This window comes from Erinaceus europaeus, chromosome 22 (genome assembly GCF_950295315.1).
Source record: "Erinaceus europaeus chromosome 22, mEriEur2.1, whole genome shotgun sequence".
In the NCBI taxonomy this organism is placed as follows: Eukaryota; Metazoa; Chordata; class Mammalia; order Eulipotyphla; family Erinaceidae; genus Erinaceus; species Erinaceus europaeus.
The window spans coordinates 3,573,187-3,592,945 of NC_080183.1; the positions used below are offsets into that span (position 1 = coordinate 3,573,187).

Consider the following 19,759-nt stretch of genomic DNA (forward strand, 5'->3'; position numbering starts at 1 on the left):
CGTCCTGCGCTCCGCCGCCCAGCCGCCGCGCGGCCCCACACCGCGACCTTGGAGCGGTTCCCGGGGGCCGGCTGTGCGCCCCGCCGGGCTGCGGGCGCCCCCGGGAGGCGGCGGGGAGCACAGTCCCGCGGGCCGGGCGTGGTGGGCGGCGGGGCGGCGGGCGGCATGGCGGGGGCGCTGCTGGCGCTGGGCGCGCTGGGCGCGCTGGGGGCGCTGGGGGCGCGGGGACACCCCCAGTGCCTGGACTTCAGGCCGCCCTTCCGGCCGCCGCGCCCGCTGCGCTTCTGCGCGCAGTACTCGGCCTTCGGCTGCTGCGGGGCGGAGCGGGACGCGGCGCTGGCCCGGCGCTTCGCGGCCCTGGCGGCGCGGGTGGACGCGGGCGAGTGGGCGGCCTGCGCGGGCTACGCGCTCGACCTGCTGTGCCAGGTGAGCGGGCACGGGGGCGCGCACGGGGCGGGGGCAGTCTGTTGTGCCGGGGGCGCGCACGGGGGGGGGCATGGGGGGTCGGGGGCGGGAGGACCACCTGGTGGGCCAGGTGAGGCGCGGGCACTGGGTGGGGGCACTGCAGGGACGGAGGGGGCGGTCTGCTGTGCCAAGGGGCTTGGGCGCAAGGGGGTCTGGGCACAAGGGGGCGCACAGCGGGGTCCAGGCGGTCTGCTGTGCCGGTGAGGCGCGGGCACGGTGGGGGTGCGGGTACGGGGTGGGCACTGCAGGGACGGAGGGGGCAGTCTGCTGTGCCAAGGGGTGTGGGTATGGGTCGCGGGCACAGCGGGGTTCGGGCACAAGGGGGCGCACAGGGTGGGAGGCACAACAGGAGTGGGCAGGGTTGTTGTGCCAGGGGAGGGGTGTATGGGACCCCCACAACTGGGGAACCCCAGGCCCACAGGACGAGACATTGGACACCCCAGCCTCCACCGGCTCTGACTTGGGTCTGTCTGTGCCTCAGTTTCCCCTTCCTGGGGACGAGCCATCGCCCCCTCTCAGCTCTCGCACCGCCTGGAGTCAGCTCGGCCCAGGAGCCTTCCTTGGTTGGGGTCCCAGGGTGGGGGGCCCTGCTCTCTGCTCCCTGCACCCCTGCACCATTAAATGTTTCCCAAGGGAGGGACACTCAGAACCCTGCAAAGGTTACAGTCAGTGCCCTGGAGGTGGGGGTGTCCAGGTGTTGGGGGCCCCCTGTTCTTAAATGAGGACCCCTCACCCCCAGGGTGTAGTGTGAGGCTCTGGCTTGAGAGGGTGCTCAGAGCTGGGTGAGAGGCCTCCGCCTCCTCCCGCCGTCCGTCCCCCTGTGGGCAGAGCCATCCCCCCTTTCCCGCCCAACCAGCTTGTGTCCAGCTGTTCTGCCAACTGGTGAGGCTGCCCCCTCCCCAGGTCTGAGTCAGGTCATGTGGTCCAGGGCCCCCCACCTTTGGCCAGTGCGGTGAGACACTGGGGAGAAGCGGGCAGCCTGGAGCCAGACATGCTGGGGGCTCCATCTTGGCTCTGACTGTCCTGGCTGTGTGAGCCTGAGCGGGTGCCCACACAACTTGTCTTTATTGGACAGAGACAGCTAGAAATCAAAAGGGATGGGGAGATTGAGAGATAGACATAGATAGATAGATAGATAGATAGACACCTGCAGCCCTGTTCACCACTTGTGAAGCTTCCCCCTGGCAGGTGGGGACCAGGGGCTTAAACCCAGGTCCTTGTGCCCTGTAATGTGTGCGCTCAACCGGGCACGCCCCTCCCCACCCCCCCACAACCCTCTTTAAAATGGAAGCAACCGGGGGTCGGGCGGTGGCGCAGTGGGTTAAGCGCATGTGGCGCAAAGCGCAGGGACCGGAGTAAGGATCCCGGTTCGAGCCCCCGGCTCCCCACCTGCAGGGGAGTCGCTTCACAGGCGGTGAAGCAGGTCTGCAGGTGTCTATCTTTCTCTCCCCTTCTCTGTCTTCCCCTCCTCTCTCCATTTCTCTCTGTACTATCCAACAACGAATTGCGTCAACAAGGGCAATAATAATAATCACAACGAAGCTACAACAAGGGCAACAAAAGGGGGGAAAAAATGGCTCCAGGAGCGGTGGATTCATGGTGCAGGTACCGAGCCCAGCAATAACCCTGGAGGAGGAAAAAAAAAAAAAAAAAAAAAATGGAAGCAACCTTGCCCACCCACCTATGGTTGCTAAGCAGACAAGATGTCACTCCAAGGGACTTGGATGGTTCACTAGGATTCTCTAGCTCCTCCTCAGTGGCTGAAGAAGACAGAAGGGGGTCCCAGTGCCAGGTCTGGGAGACCAAGAGAGGTGGGGACCCCATCTACGGTCACACAGCCCGGTGGTGGCACTGGAGCCCACAGGGACCACAAACCTTGCAGGTGTGAGCTGTCAGTGAGACAGGCTGGAGGCAGGGCAGAGAGCCTGGGAGGGGGGTCCCAGAATACAGAGTCGGGGTGTGCCATGGGCCTTAGTAGCCACTGCAGACCCCTCCATACCCCACTGTGCATCTCAAGGAGCAAGTGTGATCTGGACAAGCCTCCTCTGCCCCACTCACCAGCCGGGGGCTGTTCCTGGGGGCCGAGCACATAGCTGGGGTCCTGCACCCTGTCCACATTTTTAACAAAGAAAATTACTTCCAAGAAAGAGAGAGAGAAGTGGATAGGACAGTGGACCATCGGTGTCAGGGGTGGAGTTCAGGATCTCATGTATAAGCCCGATGCCCCACCACAAACCCCTTGTTTACTGAGCACCTGGTGTGTGCCCAGCTCGGAAGGGCCAATGATGGGCAGAGTGGGGGGAGAGGAGCATGGGGGGTGAGGGCAGAGGGGTCTGGCTAGAGGCTTCTCTTTCCCTGGGAACATTCCCGGGACAGCCCGCCCTTGGGGAGCCACTGGTGAACCGGCTAGCACCTCACCCGGGCGTTGGGGGGTGACCTCATGTCTGGAAAAAGCAGCTGTGGCTGGCTCACGCTCTCTCCCTGGCGGGGCCTTGCGGGAGGGAAGGCAGCAGACCGCGGGGAGGTCTGCCAGCCAAACCGGCTCCCTGACCCAGCGCCTCCTAATTTCCACAGGAAGCCCGCCAGGATGCCTCAGCGGCAATGTCCGTCCAGAATGGGTTCACTTCTGCCCTGGGCCGGGGGTGGGGAGGCTGCAGACAGAGAGGGGCTGTTGCCAAGCTGCCTGCACCCACAACCCCTTCAGAACCCACTCGGCTGGTGCCCACAGCTCACAACTCCCCAGACACCCAGGATGCTTTTCCACTGGAGACTGGTTGTCCCTTCTGCCCAGGGAGTTTCCGAAGTTAACTAATTCAGATGGGCAGGAGTTCCACTCCACAGCTCTGGCTTGTGGTGGTGCCGGCGGTTGAATCCAGGGCCTCTGGGCCCCCAGGCGTGGGCACATCCTGCGCTCTATCGTGTTGAACTATCTCCCAGCCCGGCAGGGCTTTGTCTTGGGGCTCTGAGCATCTGTTTTGCTTCTGATGGCCCTGGGCACCCTTGGGAAGGGCCCAGTCTCGACTCACCACTGCCTGGCACCAGCCTTCCGTCGGCCTCAGCTTCTGTCTCCATGCCAGGCAGCCCGCAGACTCTGCCCTGCTCCAGGGGGTTTCTGCAACACAGGGCAAGACAGAGGCTGCCTGCCCCTCTGTGGGGTGGAGTAAAATGTCTGTAACGTGGTGTTCCCCCATCTGGGACAGCCCCCACCCCGGCTGGGGGCACGCTAGTGGCCAGAAATCCCACGGTAACAGCAGAGGACAGCACGTGGGGTGACAGAAGCCACAGTCCAGTTGATGACAGGGAGAGTGTGCTGTGGCCGGTAGCCTGAGGACACACCAGCAGGGCGGCCTGCTGATGCTGTCGCTGGAGCCTCCTGTTGGAACCCCAGGGCCCTGCCTGTGTGGGGGGGGGAAGGGGAGGGGGTTGCTGGGCCTGGGACGGGGTGCAGGCCTGGCAAGATTACGGGGCCAGACACGGACATAAGGAAGTGCAGTCAGGGTGGCACCAGGGTCTCATGTACAGAGAGAGAGGACACACAAAGCATTAGGGTGGTGCTGAGGATTGAACCTGGGCCCTTGAAGTCTCAGACATGAAAGTCTTTTGCATGAGAGAGAGAGAACACCAGGGCATCACTCTAGCACACGTGATAAGAGGATCAGACACAGGACCTCAGGCATGAGAGGCCACCACCTTACCCAGTGTGCCACTTCCCAGGCCCACATTTATTTATTTAATTAACTGATTTTTTTTTCAGGAGTCGGACAGTAGCACAGTGGGTTAAGCGCAAGTGGCGCAAAGCGCAAGGACCGGCATAAGGATCCCGGTTCAAGCCCCTGGCTCCCCACCTGCAGGGGAGTCGCTTCACAGGCGGTGAAGCAGGTCTGCAGATGTCTTTCTCTCCCCCTCTCTGTCTTCCCCTCCTCTCTCCATTTCTCTCTGTCCTATCCAACAACAGCTATGACGACAACAATAATAATGACAACAGGGGGTCAGGCGGTAGCACAGCAGGTTAAATGGACATGGTGCAAAGCGCAAGGACCGGCACAAGGATCCTGGTTCGAGCCCCCGGCTCCCCACCTGCAGGGAGGTCGCTTCACAGGCAGTGAAGCAGGTCTGCAGGTGTCTGTCTTTCTCTCCCCCTCTCTGTCTTCCCCTCCTCTCTCCATTTCTCTCTGCCCTATCCAACAACGAATGACATCAACAACAATAATAACCACAACAAGGCTACAACAACAAGGTCAACAAAAGGGGGAAAAGAATGGCCTCCAGGAGCAGTGGATTCTTGGTGCACTGAGCCCCAGCAATAACCCTGGAGGCAAAAAAAAAATGTTAAAAGAAATAAAAGGGGGGGAGGGGAAAATGGCCTTCGGGAGCAGTGGATTCGTAAGTAGTGCCTGGCCCCAAGCCCCGGCGACAACCCTGCCGGCAATAAAACTAAATGAATAAGGAGTTGGCGGAGCGCAGCAGGTTAAGCCCAAGTGGCGCCAAGCGAAAGGACCGGTGTAAAGATCCCGGTTCGAGCCCCCGGCTCCCCCACCTGAGGGGAGTTGCTTCAGAAGCAGTGAAGCAGGTCTGCAGGTGTCTGTCTTTCTCTCCCCCTCTCTGTCTTCCCCTCCTCTCTCCATTTCTCTCTGTCCTATCCAACAATAATGACATCAATAACAACAACAATAACTACAACAAAAACAAGGGCAACAAAAGGGAAAATAAATATAAATAAATGAATGAATAAATAAAACACAAATACATCAGTGCAAGTGCGGGGAGGTAGCCAGGAGCGGGAGACGCCTGGCAGGCGGGGTGGCCTCCTCTGCTGGCCGGGAGCCCCAGGCTGAGCCTGGCGGGGTGCTGCCCTCTCCCTGCAGGAGTGCTCGCCCTACGCAGCCCACCTGTACGATGCGGAGGACCCCGCCACACCCCTGCGCACGCTGCCCGGGCTCTGCCAGGACTACTGTCGCGACCTGTGGCTCACCTGCCGCGGCCTGCTGGGCCACCTGTCTCCGGAGGCCGCGCTCGGGCCGCTGCTGGACGACCCGGCCAGGCTGTGCGGGGCGCTGGCCCTGGCGGACGCGGACTACTGCTTCCCGCGCCTGCTGGTCAGCGAGCGGCTCAACGCGGGGCTGGGCCAGGTGCGCGCCGACCCCCGCGGCTGCCTGCAGCTCTGCCTGGAGGAGGCGGCCCACGGGCTGCGCAACCCGGTGGCCCTGGTGCACGCCCGGGACGGCACCCACCGCTTCTTCGTGGCCGAGCAGCTGGGGCTGGTGTGGGCCTACCTGCCCGACCGCTCGCGGCTGGAGCGACCCTTCCTCAACCTCAGCCGGGCCGTGCTCACCTCGCCCTGGGAGGGCGACGAGCGCGGCTTCCTGGGCCTCGCCTTCCACCCCGGCTTCGGGCGCAACGGCCGCGTCTTCGTGTACTACTCGGTGGGGCTGGGCCTGGAAGAGTGGATCCGAGTCAGCGAGTTCCGGGTGTCCGAGGACGACGCCAACGCGGTGGACCACAGCTCCGAGAGGTGCGGGGACTGGAGACCCCGGGGTGGAGGCCTGGAACTCCCCAGGCACCTGAGTTGCGCACCCCCAGGGGCATGAACCTTTACACGCGCCCCTGCATGGCATGCGTGCCTGCGCGCACACACCCCTACAGATACACACCTGTGCTACACACACCTGCGTGCATCTTACTTCGCACCAGCATGCACCTGCCTCACGCACCCACACACACCAGAGAGCACCTTCATATTTTTTAAATATTTTATCATTTATTTATTTATTTACTTATCTTGCCTCCAGGGTTCTCACTGGGGCTCGGTGCCTGTGCTACGAATCCCCTGCTCCTGGTGGCCATTTTTAAACATTTATTTAAAAAATGTTTTTCAATATTTACTTATTTATTCCCTTGTGTTGCCTTTGTTGTTTTATTGTTGTAGTTATTATTGATGTTGTTGTTGGATAGGACGGAGAGAAATGGAGAGAGGAGGGGAAGACAGAGAGGGAGAGAGAAAGACAGACACCTGCAGACCTGCTTCACCGCCTGTGAAGCGACTTCCCTGCGGGTGGGGAGCCGGGGGCTCGAACCGGGGTCCTTGCTTCTCGCCATGGGCCCTTAACCTGCCCGACTCCCCATTTTTTTTCATGTGTATTGGACAGGATAGAGAGAAATGGAGAGAGGAGGGGGAGAGGGAGAGAGGGGGAGAGAAAGACAGACACCCGCAGACCTGCTTCACCACCTGTGAAGAGACTCCCCTGCAGGTGGGGAGCCGGGGGCTCGAACCAGGATCCTTATGTGGGCCCTTGCGCTTTGCGCCACGTGTGCTTAACCTGCTGCGCCACCGCCCGCCTCCCCGAGCACCTCTATATGCCTGCCTGTGTGCGGGTGTGAGCACTTGTGTCACCTCTGCTGCGCCTGCCTGCTCCCTTGTCTTGCTCTGCTGGTATGAAGACCCGCTAGTTCCTGCCAGGTGCTTGCTTAGTGGTTAAATATTTGGCTCTCATGCCCAGTGAGGGGCTCAGCCTTGTGTCCCGGGGCAGGGAAGGGACACGTGTCCAGGAGACACCACAGGATGTGCCCACACCCTCTGACCGCACCACACCCTCCCTTTGGGCTTCTGTGGAGGTTAATGTTCTTCTTGCCTCGTCTCCCCCCGACCCCTCACTAGGTAGCTTCAGAGCAGCGACCTGGGGGACAGACTGCCCATCCGCAGACCCTGCCCACTGGTCCACCTCGTTACGCTACAGCTCCAGGCACCTATCTTTTTTTTTATTCAGAGTGGGGATGAGAAGGAGCCCAGATTATTGCCCAGTGCAGTGCTGGGGTTCGAGCTCGGAGCCCTGTGCCCCTCCCACTGTGAGACATTATTGCTGGGGCTGTCTCCCTCCTCCCGCGCCACTCCCTGGCACACTGCTGTCCCTGCCCGCAGCCTCCAGTCCTCTCAACGCGGACTCCATGCTCTGTGCATCAGTTTTGCTCCTACTGTTGTTCCAGCAGATACCACCAGCCCGGCCGGCGGGCCTCCATCTGACCTGCGTGTGCCGGGGAAGCAGACCCGTGCCCGGCGCTGCCCGAGGCCGCCAGCCCTTCCATCTGCCTGCTGGGCTAGTGCCAGCATCTTGACTGAACCTGGCCAGAGGCCACCCAGCAAAGAAGGCTGGGAAACAGAGTGGCGAGAGGAGAGGGGGAGGGCCAGGGCTGGGCTCCAGCGTAGACACCAGAATGGAACGTATTTGATGGAACTGTCAGGTCTGGTGACTGGGATGGTGGCTCAGCAGAGGACATGGGACCTGCATGTCTGAGGTCTCAGGTTCCGTCTTCAGCACCGCATATAGCAGAGGGATCCTCTGTCTCTTTCTTCAATCTGTCGATTCCCCTCCCCCATCTCCTCCAGAGCCCTGCTCAGCTCTAGCTGATGGTGATGCTAGGGACTGAACCTGGAACCCCAGAACCCCAGGCAGGAATATCTCTTTGCATAACCATTATGCTGTCTCCCTATCCCCAATCTTTTTGAATCTAATTTTTTTTTTAATTTATTGGAGGATTAATGGTCTATAGTTGACAGTAAAATACAATAGTTTGTCCATGAGTAACATTTCCCAGTTGCCCACATAACAGTTCAACCCCGCTAGGTCCTTCTCTGCCACCATGTTCCGGAACATGAACCCTCCCACACACACACCAGAGTCTTTTACTTCGGTGCAAGATATATCCTCCCCCTTTTCTTTCCCCCCTGTAAACTCTTGGCTCTGAGAACATGAAGAGGAGGAATCACCAGGTCGGAGCTGTAGTCCGGCTTTCCCACGCGGCCGTGTGTCTGTGTGCTGCACGTGTCCCCGAGCTCTCTGAGCCCCCACCCCACCCTCCATCAGCTCCCTGTCAGAAGGAAGTGAACCGCAGTCAGCTGCCGTGACCCCGGACAGAAGCGGTTTCATTCCCAGATCTTGTTTTGATCTCTCTCCTCTCTGGGGGGGATGGGCACCTCCTTGCAGGATAATCCTGGAGATCGAGGAGCCAGCCTCCAACCACAACGGCGGCCAGCTGCTCTTTGGACCAGATGGCTACCTGTACGTCTTCACGGGAGATGGCGGGATGGCCGGAGACCCCTTTGGGAAGTTCGGCAATGCCCAGAACAAGTATGTACTGTTCTCTCTCCCGGGAGAACTTACTCTCCAGCCACACAGTTTAGAGGGCTCTTGGTCCCTGCCCAGCCAGCACCAGCTAGTGGGGACCCCACACATTCATTCTGGGATGGATGGACTGATGGATTGTTGGGTGGATGGATGGATGGATGGATGGATGGGCAGGTGGACAGATGGACAATGAATGCATGGGTGGGTGGATTGGTGGGTGGGTGGATGATGGATGGATGGATGGATGGATGGATGGGAGGAAGAATGAATGGGTGGGTGGCTGGCTGGCTGTACGGATGGACGGGTGGTGGATGGATAGATGGATGCATGGATGCATGGGTGGGTATGGTGAATGGACGGATGGACGGATGGTTGGTTGGGTGGACTCTTGGAGGCACCCAGCTGAGAAGTGAGTGGCGGGCTGCCCCCAGTTCCCGGCACCTGGTGGGGGTGTCCCTTGGTGCCCGGGCACCGAGCAGGCCCCCCAGCCCGTCCCCCACCCCCAGGTCAGCGCTGCTGGGCAAGGTGCTGCGGTTGGACGTGAGCAGCCCCGAGGGCGGCCCACCCTACCGCATCCCACCTGACAACCCGTTCGTGGGGGACCCCGAAGCGCGCCCCGAGGTGTTCGCGCTTGGTGTGCGTAACATGTGGCGATGCTCCTTTGACCGTGGGGACCCGGCGACGGGCGTGGGCCACGGGCGCCTCTTCTGTGGCGACGTGGGGCAGAACCGGTTCGAGGAGGTGGACCTGGTGCGGCGAGGCCGTAACTACGGCTGGAGGGCCCGCGAGGGTTTCGAGTGCTACGACCACAAGCTGTGCGCCAACGCCTCGCTGGGTGACTGCTCCCCGCCCCCCACCCCGGGCTGCATCCCCTCCCTGCAAGCTGCACCCCACCCTCCCCAGGGCCTGTACCCCACCCTCCATAGAGGCTATGAGCACCCTGAACCCCAGACTGTGGGCACCCCCTCATCGTGTCCACTGGCGCCCTCTGTTCCCCACCTTGATCCCAGAGTCTCCTTTCCTTCTCCCCTGGCTGTACCCGGATGTCCCCACAAGGGATGTCTTTGTCCCCTGTCCCCAAGGCATCTCTGGGTGACCCTCAGGGATGCCACCTCGGGTCCCCTTGTCGCCAAAGACTCAGGACACCCAGGAAGTGTGCCTGGTATGTGTGGGGGAGGCTGGTCCCCGGAGGTCACCCGCAGGCTCACCCAGCATGTCCTCTCTCTGCAGAGGATGAGCTGCCCATCTTCGCCTACCCCCACAAGCTGGGCAAGTCGGTCACAGGGGGCTACGTGTACCGGGGCTGTGAGAACCCCAACCTGAATGGACTCTACATTTTTGGAGATTTCATGAGTGGGTACGTGGCCTGGGCGGCTGAAGCCACCATGACCCCAACATTCGAGCGATGGGGCTCTGCCAGGGACCCCCGGCTGGGGGCCAAGAGGCTTCCGGGGTCCGTCCCAGCGCACACCCCCTTTCCCGCCTTTGCTGCCTGCCCCCACACCCTACAGAGCCAGAGATACTTAACATACTCATTTTATGAGATTTATGTGTGGTTGCACTGTTCCAGGTAATTTTTCAAAGAGAGAGACAGGGAGAGAGAGAGAGAAGGAGAGAGAAAGGGAGACGGGGAGAGAGAGAGAGAGAGAGCAATGCCAGAGCATCACTGGCATGTGTGGTGCCAGCAATCAAACGCAGGACTTCCCACTTGCAAACCCTCTGCTCTCTCGCCCACCCAGGGAGGGAGAGGATGGCATCTCATACCTGGGATTCTGAAGGTCTGAGACTCTGGAGTCTGTACCCAGACTGCTGGGGGGTGGCAGCAGCAGGACGCCAAAGGTGGGGCTGAGGGTGGGTGCACCCTCTGACCCCCCCAGGAGATGGTGGTTCTGGAAGTGTGACCTTGGGGTCCCTAGGAACCTGATCCCCACACTCTGAGGTGGGGCCCCTTCACCCACTGAGACCCTCAGAGTGGGACAAGATGGGGAGGGGGCAGGGGCGGGGTGAGTCCGGACCCCACAAACTCCATAGAAGAGGCAAAGTGTCCATCCTTTTAGCTTTTAAAAAAATTATTCATTTTCCCTTTTGTTGTCCTTGTTTTATCGTCGTTGAGGTTATTATTGTTGTTGTTGTCATCATTATTAGATAGGACAGAGAGAGAAAAATGGAGAGAGGAGGGGAAGACAGAGAGGGAGAGAGAAAGACAGACACCTGCAGACCTGCTTCACTGCTCGTGAAGTGATCCCCCTGGAGGTGGGGAGCCAGGGGCTCGAACCGGGATCCTTACACCGGTCCTTGTGCTTCATGCCATGTGTGCTTAACCCTCTGTGCTACTGCCTGATCCCCACCCCTTTTAGATTTTTTTTTTAAATGTCTATTTTGGGAGTTGGGCAATAGTGCAGCGAGTTAAGCGCAGGTGGCACAAAGCGCAAAGATTGGCATAAGGATCCCGGTTCGAGCCCCCGGCTCCCCACCTGCAGGGGAGTCACTTCACAGGTAGTGAAGCAGGTCTGCAGGTGTCTGTCTTTTTCTCCCCCTCTCTGTCTTCCCCTCCTCTCTCCATTTCTCTCTGTCCTATCCAACAACGACAACATCACTAATAACTACAACAATAAAGCAACAAGGGCAACAAAAGGGAATAAATAAATAAATATTTTTAAAATTGTATCCATTTTATTTATTCATTTTGGATGGGTATCAAGAGAAATTGAGGAGGAGACACAGAGAGACACCTGCAGCCCTGCTTCACTGCTTGTGAGGTGTCCCTCTGCAGGTGGGGACCAGGGACTTGAACCTGGGTCCTTGTGCACTGTAATGAGTGTGTCAACCAGGTGGGCCACTGCCCAGCTCCTTCTTTTAGTCAGGGCTCCAGGGATCGAACCCAGGGCCACTATAGCTCCTCCTCATCTTCAGGCGACTGATGTCCCTCCGGGAGGAGCCGGAAACGGGCCAGTGGCGCTACAGTGAGGTGTGCATGGGACGCGGGCAGACCTGTGCCTTCCCCGGCCTCATCAACCACCACCACCCGCATATCATCTCCTTCGGGGAGGACGAGGCAGGTGAGCCCTGGCTGTTCTGCTCTGGGTGCTGCCGGCCTGGGGTCTGAGGGTTTTGGGCACCGGGCTGCACCGTGGCCTGTCTCCCTGTGGTGGGCTGCGGAGCTGTGAGGGGCTGAGCTGCACATTTCACCTCCGCAGCCCTGGGGCTGTGAGTGCCTGGCCTATGCAGAGCGGCTGGGCTGTCTGTCTCCAGCAAAGGGTGGGCACCCCCTTCCTGCCTGTCCATGGGGCCCCCATTCAGGCTCTGGCTTTTTCAGTGCCAAGAAGGGGGAGGAGAAGGGGTGGGGAGCCGGGGGCCCCTGCTTCTGCCCCTGGGTTGGGCCCTTGGCCCTGAGTGTCCCTGGACAAAAGCCCAGGGCCTTCTGGGGGCTGGTGGATGCTTGGCTGGGTTGCTAGGCAGTGCCGACCTAGGGGGTCTTTGGAGGAGTGCCCACAGCCCCCCGGCCGCCAGCCTGGGAAAGCTTTGTGGAACTGACACCGGCAGAGTCCCCCTGCTTCAAAGGGGAACCAGCCGCCCAACCCGCTGGTCGCCTCAGACTTTCTTCAGTGAGGTTAATGGTCAGTGGGGGCTTAACTTGCTTTAGAAGGAGGGGTGTCCCCCGCCCCCAGGCAGAGGCAGGGCCTGGAAGGCCCTCTGTCTACTTCCTGAGTGACAGCCAGCCTGAGGACGCCCAGAGACACACAGTGAGCTGGGGGGGGGGGGGGCGGGCGTGTGGTGGACAGCAGGCGATGACAGTGACAGCAACAGCAATCCTCACACCCGGGGAGTGTCACCCTGACCCCCCCATTTTAGGGAGGAGATGCACTGGGTTCTGCAGTGTCAGTTGGGCGGTAGAGGGGGATGTCCAGGCTGGGACCCGGGGCCATCGGTGGGGAGTCAGGTGCAGAGCCAGGGGAGCCCCCGGAGTAGACACCTTCCCCAGCGCTGGTTTCCGGGCTTGCAGCCTGGGTCCAAGACAGAGCTGGCCAAGCCAGGTGTCCAGTGTCCTCACCCCTCGTTCTCCCCCAGGGGAGCTGTACTTCCTGTCCACGGCGGAACCTAGTGCCACGGCGCCACGCGGGGTAGTCTACAAGGTGATCGACCCTTCCAGGTGAGTGAGTGCTGTGAGTGCTGGCCCTGTGTCCGGAGCCGCCCGGGGTGTGGACAGCCGCAGACTCAAGTGCCAGCCCCACCGGCTCACTTAGCCAAAGGGTGTTATTGGTGATTTATTTTAAAGGTGATTTATTTTATTTCAGAGGGGAGGGGAGATAGAGCGATAAAGAGATACCTGCAGCCCTGCTTCACTATCTACGAAGCTTCCCTCCTGCAGGTGGGGATTGGGGTGAGGTGGGGTGGGCTCGAACCCGGGTCTTTGAGCACAGTAATGTATGCACTCAACCAGGTGCGCCTCAGCCTGGCCCTATTATTTGCAGTTTAACGGTGGTTTTCCAAACCGTGAGCTCTGTGCAGTTTCACACCACAGGCCTGTGAGTCCCCACCATAACCACCACCATCAAACCTGTAAATGCATATATTTAGGGGGGCTGGGTAGTGGTGCACCAGGCAGAGTGCACACATTGCAGTGAGCAGGGACCCGGGTTCAAGCCCCAGCCTCCCACCTGCAGGGGGAAAAGCTTCACAAGTGATGAAGCAGTTCTGGTGGTGTCTTTCTGTCTCTCAATTCCCCCTCCTCCCTCAATTTCTCTCTGTCCTATCAAATAACAAAGAAGAAAGGAAAAGAAAGGGAGGGAGGGAGGAAGGAAGGAAAGCAAGAAAGCAAACAAGAGAAAGTGGCCAGGAGCAATGGGTTTATAGCGCTGGCCCAAGCCCCAGTGATACCATCATGGCAAACAAAGGTCGAAGAGACAGCTCAGCTGCTGGCACTCACATCGCCATGTGTGAGGACCGGGGTTCAAGCCCCCATGCCCCACCAAGGGATCACCAGCCTAAGGAACAGTGCTGTGGTGTCTCTTCTTCTCTCCGTCTCTCAAGCCCTCTCTCTCTTACCTTTGATCTAAAAAGAAAAATAAGACTCCCCTGGTAGTGATGGAGTAGAGGCAGGCACAGAGCCCCAGTGACTGACAATCCTGGTGGCAAGATAGGATATAAATGCGGGGGGTGGGGGGGATCCACTTTTAAGATCATTTAAATTTTGCAGACAAGCTGCAAAGAGGGCAGAGTATCTCCCTTGTGCCCGCCTACTCCTCACCCAGCCTCCCTGGGGGCAGCAGCTGCATTATGGGGCCCACAGGGCCCAGTTTAGTTCAGGAGGCGTCTGTGCCAGGCGTCTGTGCCAGGCGTCTGTGCCCGGCGTCTCCGTGTGGCTACTCTGAGCAGCGTCCCAGCTCAGAGTCTCTGTTTTCTGATTTAGAGTGAGTGGGGCTGGAGGTGGGGAGGGAGGCAGGGGAGAGTCAGGGGCATTCTGCACAGGAGAACAAGCTTTCCAGGTGGGACTGGGCCTGGCCAAGCACACAGTCTGGGCTCCACACGGGAGCTGTCACGACTCCAAGGGAAACTGGTGCTGTGCTATCTCTCTTTCCGTCTGTCTCTCCCACTCTGTCTCTTTCTATCTCTAGCTGGGTGAAAAAGCAGCATGGAGAGATGAAACACCCACACAGGAGTCTTTGGTTCAACGAGTAAACAAGTAAATCAAATAAGCAAGCTCAAAAAATTTAAGTGGCCCAGGTTCCCTTCCTCTCTTTCTCAACTTCATTTTTTTAAAAATTATTTTATTTTATTGTGGGATGGGCAGAAGTGCAGCGGGTTAAGTGCACATGTCGCAAAGCTCAAGGACCAGCCTAAGGATCCCGGTTCGAGCCCCCGACTCCCCACCTGCAGGGGGGTCACTTCGCAAGAGGTAAAGCAGGTCTGCAGGTGTCTGTCTTTCTCTCCTCCTCTCTGTCTCCCCTCCTCTCTCCGTTTCTCTGTGTCCTATCCAACAGCGACACGGCTATAACAACAAGGGTAACAAAATGGGAAAAATAGCCTCCAGGAGCAGTGGTTTCGTAGTGCAGGCACTGAGCCCCAGCACTAACCCTGGAGGCAACAACAACAACAACAACAAAATTTTTATTATTACTTTTTTCTTTTTTGCCTCCGGGGTTATCACTAGGAATCCACTGCTTCTGGTGGCTATTTTTTCCATTTTATTAGATAGGACAGAGAGAAACTGAGAGAGGAGGAGGGGGAGAGAGAGAAAGACAGACAGATCGCCATTTGTGAAGTGATCCCCCTGCAGGTGAGGAGCCGGGGGCTCGAACCTGGATCCTTGTGCTTAGTGTGCGCACTTAACTGCGTGAGCCGCCACCTGACCCCCTTTACCTCATTCTTTCCATTTCTTTCTTTTTCTTTTTTTGTCCTCATCTGTATATTTTAACCAAGGCTTTCTCAGATTTTCCCGAGCCCTTTTCCCGCCCCTAGACCCGCCCAGGAGCCCCTGTTGCACTGAGTCAAGCAGCTGCCCTGACCTCCTCTTCCTGACTGGCCTCTCAGGCTTCCTTGTTTACTACACTTGTTATTTTTCTGAAGCCCGCCTGTCAGTGACAGTGAGGCCGTTTATTGAGACCCCCCCACACACACACACACAGATCTCTGACGTCTCCTTTCTCTGTGAATGACCAGCACGGAGGAGGGTGGTAGGCAGGCTGAGTGCTTCTGCTCTGGCTCCTTCATCTCCAGTTTGTATAAGCATCTCTGAGTTGGGAGTCGGGCGGTAACGCAGCGGGTTAAGCGCATGTGGCGTGAAGCACAAGGACCGGCATAAGGATCCCCGGTTCGAGCCCCCGGCTCCCCACCTGCAGGGGAGTCGCTTCACAGGCGGTGAAGCAGGTCTGCAGGTGTCTGTCTTTCTCTCCCCCTCTCTGTTTTCCCCTCCTCTCTCCATTTCTCTCTGTCCTATCCAACAACAAACTACTACAGCAACAATAAAAAGACAACAAGGGCAACAAAAGGGAAAATCAATAAATAAAATTTTTTAAAAATCTCTGAGTTGCAACATCACCCTGGAAGTTTTGAACAGCTGTGTCTTTTCCTGTTGAGTCACAATGCTGTCATTGTCTTAATGTGTCCTGGCCGTTTAGCTGCGAGTGCACCGAAGATGTATTTATTCACTTACTTTATGAGGGAAGAAGATGATGGAGATGAGAGGGGGAGGAAAGAAAGGGAGTGAGTCTGGTCTTCAGACACGCAAGGGGAGGGGAACCTCTACTCCTTGGTGGCTATGTTCAATAAATAAAGCAATAAAGGTTGATTTTAGTTTATGAGAACAGAAGACTGGGGCACAGTTCCGCTCTGGCAAGCTCGGTGCCAGGCATGGAGCCTAGGATGTCAAGTTTACACACCCTGAAGTTGACAAGATGAGCCTCTCATTTCTAGTTATGTATTTATTTTTAGAAGGGTGGAGCATATGGGGGGGCGGGAAGAGGGAAAGGGAAAGGAAGAGGGAGAGGGAGAGGGAGAGGGAGAGGGAGAGGAAGAGGTGGAGGAAGAGGAAGAGGGAGAGGGAGAGGGGGAGAGGGAGAGGGAGAGGGAGAGGGAGAGGGGGAGGGGGAGAGGGAGAGGGAGGGAGAGGGAGAGGGAGAGGGAGGGAGAGGGAGGGAGAGGGAGAGGGAGGGAGAGGGAGAGGGAGGGAGAGGGAGAGGGAGAGGGAGGGAGAGGGAGGGAGAGGGAGAGGGAAAGGGAGGGAGAGGGAGAGGGAGAGGGAGGGAGAGGGAGAGGGAGAGGGAGAGGGAGAGAGGGAGGGAGAGGGAGAGAGCACTACTCAGCTCTGGACTGTACAGTGCTGGGGACTAAACCTGGGCCCTCAGCTTGCACGTCCTGCACTGTCTCGCTGAGCCGGCTCCCCAGTGCCAGCCTCTCGCTTAGGACAGCAGCTGTGTGGCTTCTCGTCTGCCTGTCCGGTCAAGGCTGTGTGGGTGGGTGGACCCACCAGAAACAGGCCAGATTCCCTCCCGACCCTTTTCACTTTTCTCACCTGGAATGAAGAGGCACCCCCATCACCATACAAACAAAAAATGTGAGAAAGGGAGTTAAGGCTAGGGCCCTACACTACGTCCACACAACCACTGTGGCGTTGTTGTTGTTTTTTTGCGGGGGTGGTACTGCCCACCCCCTCTGCATAGCAAAGACTTTTATTATTGTTGTTACTACCATTGTTGGAAATTCACTGCTCCAGGCTGACCTTTTCAGATAGAAAGAGACAGACATATCTGGGGATCGGGCGGTAGCGCAGCAGTTTAAGCTCAAGTGGTGCAAAGCGCAAAGACCGTCATAGGGTTCCCGGTTCGAGCCCCCGGCTCCCCACCTGCAGGGGAGTCGCTTCACAGGCGGTGAAGCAGGTCTGCAGGTGTCTGTCTTTCCCTCCCCCTCTCTGTCTTCCCCTCCTCTCTCCATTTCTCTCTGTCTTATCTAACAATGACGCCATCAACTACAACAATAATAACAACAACAAAGATAAAACAACAAGGGCAACAAAAGGGAATAAATAAAAAATTAAAAACAAAAGATAGAGACAGACAGACAGACGTAAAGACACCACAGCACCAGCATCTCCTCCAGTGCAGTGGGGCCTGAACCTGGGTCACGCACGTGACAAGGCAGGTGCACTAGCCAGGTGAGCCGTCATGCCGGCCCCACCAAGACTTTCGAGTGCCATTTCCTGAGGAGCTCCTTGTGGAGTTTAGAAGAGGCAGAATACCTTGCTCTCTCCTCCAGTCTCCTGGGGCCCAGGCTGGTGTACTGTCTCTGTGTCCCTCTTTTGCCAAGCCTGTCTGGAAGCCTCCCGCATCCTCAGCACCCCCCCCCCCAGCTGATGGAATCTCAGCCCCACGTGGGACAGTCCCAGATTAGTACACCAGTCCCCATTCAGAGACTCCCCGATCCGCAGCCAAAAACCAATTAAAACGGGATTCCATCCTTACTCCTCAAAGGCACCCAAGGAGATCTGATTCAAACCCACTCAGACCCCTTTCTGCCCTGGCTGCCAAGCCCCCCTCCAATTGCCCACAGACCAGCCACTCTGCTCCCCACTCTGAGCCCCCAGCCCTGCATCCTCCAGGCAGGGAAGAGGATCCAGCCATCAAAGGGCAGAGATGAGAGCCTGCTCCAAAGCTGGGGGCTGGGGAGGAGGATTCAAGGTCAAGTGCAGGAGCCAGGCTGTGGTTCCACTAGCTGGGGGGGTGGGGGGGCCTGACTTGGCATCTGGTCCCAGACAGTCCCTGCTCTGAATGACAAGTGGCCGAGAAGGAGGCCTCTCCCGGCAGAGGGCACTCTCGAGCTGTGCTGGACCTTTGTGGAGGCCACAAAGGAGCACACAGGGGTGTCACTTGGTGGCTGCTCTGTTAATGGTCATGACTGTCCCAGTCCCTGCCCGGGTCCTCGCCCACTCCCCCTGCAGTTGTCAGGCCTGCTGAAGTGGGGTGTGAGTGTGGGAGGGGGGCTCCCACTGACACCCAGCTTGCTCCCGTGTGTCTGCAGGCGGGCACCACCTGGCAAGTGTCAGATCCATCCAGTCCAGCTAACAGTGAAGAGCCGCCTCACCCCGTTCGTCCCCAAAGAAAGTAAGTGGCAGCACGGGGACGGTGGGGAACACCTGCAGGGCGGGAAGCAGTGCCACCCCCAGGCCCCAGTAGGCCTGCATGTCCTTCCCTGCCTCCAGTGCCAGGCACACCTAGACACCCAGCGCCCTGGCCGGGGGTGGGTGGCCCCTGGGAGCACAGCAGAGGGAGGACCTCGGGGGACGCCGAGGACCTGGGTGACTGGGGAGTTGCTCCAGATGCAGGGACCCCAAAATCAGGCTATGGCTGGCTGCCCCGTGGGGCCAGAACTCTGGCAGGAGTGTGGCCAGGGAGGGGCTGTCCCATTAGACCTGAGGGAGGCCCCTCATCCCTAGACCCTGTGGGTCCCTTTCTACCTTAGCACCTCACTGCTGAACTTCACGCCAGCCTCCAGAGCATTGTTCCTTTACACACATTTTTGTTTCTTTTAAACTTATGGGGTGGGGGGATTCTGGTACATGAGATACAAGAGCAGAACTCTGGAGCATGCGGCAATGGGGCTTGAACCAGGAGCCTCGAGCAAGCCGAGGGAATCCATTGTTCCTGCACCTTCCCGCTTGGCTCTGGGGACATCCAGCTGAGGACATGGATATCCTTGTCCCTCATCCTGGTCACAGTCGCCGGCGTGATGGTGTTGGAATCTGGTTCAGCACTGTCACAGTCACCCAAGGAAACACTCCAGCGGCCAAGCCTGTCCAGGTGGGGTGACCAGTCTGAGGTCCGGGCGCCGAGCAGGGCGTTCTGGAGGTGACTGGAGTTGACACCGGGTCTGGCCTTGCCCCACCGTTCACTGGCACTTCTGCCTCTGGTTAGTTATGTGAGGGCCACTGTTACTCCATATTGTCTAAGGTGGCCAAGAAAAACCTCATAATCCAACTGCAGCAGTACAGATGCACGTTACCCTTGAAAAGCCAGTCTCAACGTTTCTACCTACCAGCAGTAGTTCTGTGGACAGAGGTCATGAGAGCCCCAAAACCCAAAATCTGCTTAACTGACAGAAACTGCCAGGGACTGTGGTCACAGATTCCCTGACAGACAGGTCTGAACTTTAAGTGACCCTCCTCAGTCCCCCCCCAAGCCCCCCCTCCCGATATGGATAAAAAGAATCTGTTCTGCGTCTCTTTGGGGCTCACACGCCACTACTGAGAAGTGCATGGAGCCCAGGCTTAAGCTTGATTCAGTAAAGGCTCTTTGCTTTCACATGTGACTCTGGTCTCTTCCCTGCGAGAAGGGGATTTAAAGATCTGGGCATAAGATGTGGGGGCTCATCCGGGATATCCCCCCTCCTGGAAGGGAAGACGCCTGAATCACTGAACCCGCGGACCGGTCCAAGACTCGTTAGGTAAATTTGTGTGTTGTCCTGTTTTCTGTACATCTGGTTCTGGGCCCAAATGTTATGCCCAGATCTCTAAATCCCCTTCTCACAGGGAAGAGACCAGAATCACGTGTAAAAGCAAAGAGCCTTTACTGAATCAAACTTAAGCCTGGGCTCCATGCACTTCTCAGTAGTGGCGTGTGAGCCCCAAAGAGACGCAGAACAGATTCTTTTTATCCATATCGGGAGGGGGGATTTGGGGGGGG

The 19,759-nt window shown here is 58.2% G+C and overlaps 1 protein-coding gene across 1 annotated transcript in view; it reads left to right on the forward strand.

Moving 5' to 3' along the window:
- Window positions 1–19,759, forward strand: part of HHIPL1 (HHIP like 1) — a 21,217-nt gene continuing 1,458 nt past the window's right edge. Inside the window, exons 1-8 of the mRNA XM_060181034.1 lie at window positions 1–426; window positions 5,331–5,977; window positions 8,445–8,588; window positions 9,092–9,420; window positions 9,816–9,942; window positions 11,499–11,644; window positions 12,654–12,735; window positions 18,099–18,181. Coding sequence (XP_060037017.1) covers window positions 166–426; window positions 5,331–5,977; window positions 8,445–8,588; window positions 9,092–9,420; window positions 9,816–9,942; window positions 11,499–11,644; window positions 12,654–12,735; window positions 18,099–18,181 — 1,819 coding nt within the window. The 5' untranslated portion in view covers window positions 1–165. The remainder of the gene's footprint in view (window positions 427–5,330; window positions 5,978–8,444; window positions 8,589–9,091; window positions 9,421–9,815; window positions 9,943–11,498; window positions 11,645–12,653; window positions 12,736–18,098; window positions 18,182–19,759) is intronic.